The sequence below is a fragment of the Atta colombica genome, unplaced genomic scaffold, assembly GCF_001594045.1.
Source record: "Atta colombica isolate Treedump-2 unplaced genomic scaffold, Acol1.0 scaffold82, whole genome shotgun sequence".
Taxonomy (NCBI): domain Eukaryota; kingdom Metazoa; phylum Arthropoda; class Insecta; order Hymenoptera; family Formicidae; genus Atta; species Atta colombica.
The window spans coordinates 69,579-75,996 of record NW_017259575.1 but is presented as its reverse complement, the minus strand read 5'-3'; the positions used below and the strand labels follow the sequence as shown (position 1 = coordinate 75,996).

The following is a 6,418-nucleotide window of genomic DNA, read 5'->3' as shown; positions in this document are numbered from 1 at the left end:
ATATATATATATATATACACGCGCACGCACGCACGCACGCACGCACACAATCTAATTTTTATAAAAATATATGTATATCTTAAATAAAGTGATATTTAGACAGAATCGAAGTGAAACAATGTTCATGTGTGTTTGTTTTTATTTTATTAATACTATAAAACGTGGATTTAAGGTCAGATTGCAATGTCACTTTGACTTTAAGCAGGGCTTGAAACTTTCTTTCGATTTTAAAGAGAGAAAGTGAGAGCTTTAAGTCTCAAAGTAACGTTGGTGCCTAAGACACATAAATACATACCTTGAAATGACTTTGCTTTTCCACGTCTACTGTTACGTGTAGCTGTCCTGTGAAATAACTCTGTCCCAATCTCCATAGATCTGGCAACTGTTCGACTACAATGTCGCAAATTGCTTCGACGCATAAGATTTGTGGTGGAGAGCTACCTCCGTTCTTTTGCGAACGTAAATGCTTAATATTTATCGGTATGAATTTTGATATTTTGTTTGCATCTTCACAATTAATTTTAACTCTATCCGAATGCTCGTATATAGCATTGGCAACGCTTTTCTCCAAATAATTTGCATGTGAAACTAGAAGATAAAATTGAAATTATCTTCTTTAATTAAATATAATCGTAATAAATGTAAATAAAAGTGGTTCGTACGAACTTGCTCCATTTTGAACATGAAAGTGACAATAAATGAACACACCTATCGCGTCCCATGCCGGATCACCTTCGGCATCAAGGTTGACGAGGTTTCTAATAATCTTCTTACGTTCCTCTAAACTGAACGGCATCTCTTGTAATTTTTTTCGTAATAATACTTTAAAATGATTGATTCTATTGTCAATTTCCTCCAATACCTTTTTAAACACGTCTACCTCTGTATTTTTAAATAAATTCTTCACTCTAGCGTAATCGTTAATTACAAGATCATAGTTGCCACGCTTGATGTTCCTCTCAATGTTTATTGGCATACAAAAGAGAAATTTGTAACGTTGCATAACGGCCAATGCGTTACGAGTGGCATCGGCTCTGTCCCTCCTCGCTAATACATCATCGAACAATTTATTAGCCTCTGACATAGACTGTCTGATGGCAGTTTCCAATTTCTCTGTAGGATCACTACCATAATTCTTCATGTCTGCTTCAAATTGATCCTTTAACGACATTATTGTGTCAAGCTGTTCCATTACTGCTCCTACATTGGCCTGTTTTATAATTGATGAGAATGAATTTTAATTTTAATAGAATAATATGATTCTATATATCAGAAATATTCTTAAATCACAACTAATGTTGTATTTATCCTCTTATACCTTTAAAAATGATAATTGTCCTTCTTTTTGGGAATTGACTTTTCTTCGAAGATAAGCTAAACCAGCCTTTAAATCTTCCAAAGTCGTAGCATGATGATGTTGTAGTAAAAACCATCCAGGATGAAATTTCTCGCTTGTGAGATCTCCACTTCCATCTCCAAAAAGTTCAATTAGCTCATCCTCAGGAAACTTTTTGCTTCAAAACGAGATATAATTAATTATTTAATGTGTAAAATATTATACATTATTGACAGTTTATCACAGTCGAAATTTAAAGATTTACTCGTTGCCTTCTACACTAAGTCCCAAAGGATCTTCCTGTTGATAGTTTGTAGGCGACAAAGCTCTTCTACCCCAGCCTAAATTCTGCATAGGTGCTTCCTCCACCCATACTGCTGATTCTTTCATTGGACCTATAGTCTCGTGGTAACCACGAAACTGTACCGTTGAAGTCCCTTGTCCTCCACTTTGTGTTGTCACTATTATATCTCCACGGCCTTTGCAAGGACCTGATCTTGCTATAATTTTGTTGGATGACTTCCATTCGGCCGAAAGCAGACAGTTGCATCCGCATATTGTTAATCCTGTGAAGCAATAGTAAAAAATTGATGAAACATCGATTGGTATAATTGTAATACATAAAATTCGCGGATTTCCTCCATGTCTAGATCCATTCTTGGAATGCCAACGTTTCGTGAACCTTGGAGGAAATCCGCGAAACGCATAATTTTTATATAGAAAGAATCTGTGAATGCCTCAAGAATAATACATAAAATTATTTTGCGCGTATACATATATTCTATTATAATATTCTATACGTAAATAATTCTTTTCTATGTGATTATTTTAGAAAAATATCTCAACGAGTGACACTAACCTATAAGATCCTGAGCTTTATTTCCCAAAAATTCACCACGCATAGTCACCCGAGTACCAGGTGGGCCTTCCTTAGGCGATATTCCAGTGACTACGGGTGGAGGTCCCATTCCATCAGCGATAATGTCGAAATTACAAGACACTTGACTTGATGTCTACTTATGATGATCTACAACGCGTATATTCAGAACGAGAATCGCGCTAACGCTGCTAATAAAACAACTGATTAAACTGAATCAAGGACCATCGAAGATCCGGCAGAGTCCAGAATGCACAGAGATACACAGAGAGAAACTTGATAGAGTTTTTCACTGATAGAACTGATACGATTGCGCACTCAGTGCATATTAATGCTGTCATACACTAATTTAATCGATCTGAATGTATAAAAGTGAAATGTGTGTATCTCAATTAATAAATTATCCAATGTATTTATATTTTATCAAATAGCTGATAGTATAATAAAATGTATTGAAGATTTCGCGATTTAATTCGTTTCTATCAAACATGTATCTTTATGTCAATTTGTGTATGTACAACGGATTTAAAATTTAAAGTGCCCTGAGTGCGCAATATGCACTAGATCTGGCAGTGAAAAATGCTATAAGAGTAAACATCCTTTAACTTTTTTGTGTGCCAAACCTCGTTTAGATTTCTCGATCTCTGACATACTATACGATGATTAATCAAACACGGATGATAACATTAAAAACAATTTTGACCCAGGTATATCATATGAAATATATCGGAATGAATTTCAATTGGAATTATTCTGTTTTTCTTAGAGAACATGATAAAAATCTAGGGAATAATCAAATAATTCCGATTGGAATCCATTCCAACTTGTTTCATGATTAGGTATCCTGGAATCTTTCATTAAAAGAAAAAAAAAGTTGTATCATGAAAAGATTCGAGAAAAAAATAAGAAGCATTTGTCGCGCGTGCGTATATTTCTAATTATATCGCGCAGTAACGATGAATTTTGTGATCATTTTAGATGAGTCTTTGAAAACAAGTGCGCATTACGGACATTGAAAATTTAGATTAATATATCTACTTATAATTTAATGAAGCGCCAAGAAATAAATTAATTTACACAAGGTGAAGTTTGTCATATGTTTTAATTAAGAGAAAAGTTAATTAAAAGAAAAGTGTTTACGTATAATTAAACCACTATAAACTCTTCCTTTATATGCGTATAAAGATGCAATTAATAAGATAATAATTTAATAAGTTACTATAAATAGAAAATTTGGATTTAACGTTCAACAATTATAAAATAAGAAAGCGGAGAAATTTTTTTCGTATTAAATGATGTGTTGTTGTTTCAAATTAGTTTGCGTTTTATAATTAATCCGTCATATAGAATTTTAATTTGAATACAAAATATACACATTGTATGTATAATATATGTGCGACTCAACTAATGAAAATTATAAATCGACTTGGGAAAACCAAGATTTTTATTTGAAATGTCCTGGAATCTTATCTTTGAATTGATTAGCCCGACATCGCTGGACACTCTGGGACTATATAAAGACTCGTGCGATTATATAATCTCTGCCATTTCTTTGCTAGTCTATACTATAAATTGAATAAATTTGAATCTCGATATATTGATGCTGATAAAGAGCATGGAGTGCTGCGTGTTTATTCATTTTTCTTCAAATCATCTTTCGTGACTCTCGTGACGATCAAAAGCTCAATGAGCTAAGCACACCCCTTCAGGAAGTTATAAGGAGCGATCGCGACGAGTGTGCGCGTGATAAGCACGCTTGAGTAGAAGGCGAGTTGTGTGGTAAGTGCCATACGTGCCGCTGCGTGCCGTTGCGTGCCGCGGAGAAAAGTCAGAGAGTGCGTCTCCTTATTAGAGGAGCACACAGCTGGCACGGGTCAAGATGTAAGCTGTCAAGGTGCGGGGATGTCGCGCTAGAGAAGAGCGGGTCCAGGCTGAGAGAGAGAGAGAGAGAGAGAGAGAGAGAGAGAGATAGAGAGGGGGGGGGGGGCGAGAGCAAAACGGAGAGAGAATCAGACCTGGCATACTCTAGCATATACTGACATACACAAGGGTTACACGAGGGGAGAATAGAGAAATGGAGTAGCTGCAGAAAAAGGGGAAAAGGAGATCGATCGGTTGGCCAATAGCTGTGGCATGGAGGACATCAGACTAGGGTAAGAGAGTATATACTGTATTATTTCTGGTCTTGTCGAGAGATTCGTGTGACCGCCCGCGCCGATCGGGCATTACGTATATATGCCATGCATACCTATATATAATGCGGGGACAAGCGGTGCGTGAGCCGCGAGCGCGAGCGCACTCTTGCTGAGGTCGTGGACTGTGGACTGTGGAGAGGAAAGTAGGACGCCAGGGGTAGTTGCTCGTGCTCGTGTTCGCCTCGTGAGGGTGGTCGCGAACGCGAATCGCGAGGATGTCCCATTTTTTCGACTTCGTCGCCGGAATTGTCGGAAACGCGAACGGAGAGCGAACTTCTTTATCAAGGCGGAGCTAAGTGAGAGAGCGACTCTGCGATGGCACAACGAGGGCTCAACCTCGACGGCACGGCACACGCGTCGACGAGTGCAGCGAGAAATCGGCCAAGAGGACGTGAAAATGAACGGTGAAGGTCTGTCGCGGGTCTGCTGATGCTTAATACGATAAGTTGCCAGTGGTGACAATGAGACGGCATCTACACGTACTCTGATGAAAGCTTTTTCCAGTTAAGTGAGAGATATAATATTCATGTGAGAAATCAAAGTGAATTTTGATCAAATCGATTTTCGCTGTTTACCACCACGCGATCAACGATTTTACATATCTCGTATTTTCTACACACTCTCTCTCTCTTTCTCTCTCTCTCTCTCTCTCTCTCTCTCTCTATCTATCTATCTATCTATCTATCTATCTATCTATCTATCTATCCATCTATCTATCCAATATCCATCCATCCATCCATCCATCCATCCATCCATCCATCCATCCATCCGTCCGTCCGTCCATCCGTCTTGCTCCTGTATCACTGTCGTGAAAGCGCAAATATCATTTTCACACTCCTGACGTTACCAAAAGACTCAAGAAATGATTTCGATCGTTTTCTCTAAATGGAAAGCTATTGTGATCGAGTCTTGATCAAGGCTCGCGACGATTTTTTCGTGAAGAAAATATTATTTGTGATTTGTGATTGAGATTTACATAATATATTATTCAAAATCTTGCGTAATTCTTTTCCATCTTCTTTCAATCTTGTATGATTTTTGTAAATTAAGGACATCGAGCTCGGAGCGATAAACCTTTCTTTTATCGATCTTTTTTCTAAAAATTTAAATAATTCTCTGTTTGAATATGAAAATTAATATATGAAAGAGCAGTGTGAGAGCACGCGGGAAATAGAATTATTAATTTAGCATTAAACATTATGCATAACAATTGATGTAACAAATTTAAGTAAATGAAAAAGATTCTTCATTGTATGACGAATTGACGATTCTCTATAGTCGCTGCAGCTCGCGTATTTCTCTTCGTTCGATTGGAGAGATGTCGCGAAGCGCGTTCTAACATCGAATCGCCTTGTACAATCGATCATCAACGCGACGTAAGAGAGAAAGAAAGAGAGAGAGAGAGAGAGAGATATTGCGTGTAAGGAGTACGATTACACTTATCAATTACGAATTGACAATTTTGACAGTACTGACGTATTCGCGTGATGTGCCTAATTTTTGCTACCTTTCCAAGAGATGAATCTCATGGCAATCGCCGCCAGAGTTTCTCCATTATGACATACAAAAGAGAAATTATTTTTCAATCTCTGCCTATTCAGCATTAGCAAATAAACTCGAAATTGTCGAAATTAGATTTGAATTCTGCGTTTATTATGCGATATTTTTTTCTTTTATGACCCAAGTTCACTGAGCGATTGTACCAATTAATTATACGTACAAAAAAAATCGACCTTGGAATATAATTTTCCAATGTGTATACTTATATACTTACTTTTATCTGCGACACTGCGATAAATCTGTCGTCTATTTTCTGTTCTTGCACTAAACTACTCCAGAACTCTCTTTCTTGCTTTCGACTAATATCAAACGTATATTTATCTCACTTTAAGTTCTAAAAGTATGTTCACACTAGTTCAGCCACAGAAAACAGACCTTTTGTCTGTTTACTTAAATGATGCAACTGAAATAATTATGGATCAACAATATATATATATATATATATATATA

General features: G+C 36.9%; 2 protein-coding genes across 4 annotated transcripts in view; one reads left to right on the top strand and one right to left on the bottom strand.

Annotated features, from left to right (window-relative positions):
* The window catches only part of LOC108692781 (exocyst complex component 2), a 4,490-nt gene extending 2,004 nt beyond the window's left edge, over nucleotides 1-2,486 (bottom strand). Inside the window, exons 1-5 of the mRNA XM_018201223.1 lie at nucleotides 2,196-2,486; nucleotides 1,602-1,902; nucleotides 1,319-1,514; nucleotides 709-1,210; nucleotides 279-588 (exon numbers count right to left, since the gene is read on the bottom strand). Coding sequence (XP_018056712.1) covers nucleotides 279-588; nucleotides 709-1,210; nucleotides 1,319-1,514; nucleotides 1,602-1,902; nucleotides 2,196-2,304 — 1,418 coding nt within the window. The 5' untranslated portion in view covers nucleotides 2,305-2,486. The remainder of the gene's footprint in view (nucleotides 1-278; nucleotides 589-708; nucleotides 1,211-1,318; nucleotides 1,515-1,601; nucleotides 1,903-2,195) is intronic.
* Nucleotides 2,487-3,844: 1,358 nt separating this feature from the next.
* The window catches only part of LOC108692812, a 20,026-nt gene continuing 17,452 nt past the window's right edge, over nucleotides 3,845-6,418 (top strand). For 2 of the 3 annotated variants that reach the window (XM_018201305.1, XM_018201308.1), the window contains exon 1: nucleotides 3,845-4,366. The gene's annotated coding sequence lies outside the window, so the exon portion shown is untranslated. Of the gene's footprint in view, nucleotides 4,367-4,507; nucleotides 4,912-6,418 lie in introns of those variants that run through there. The other variant, XM_018201306.1, reaches the window with a different exon arrangement.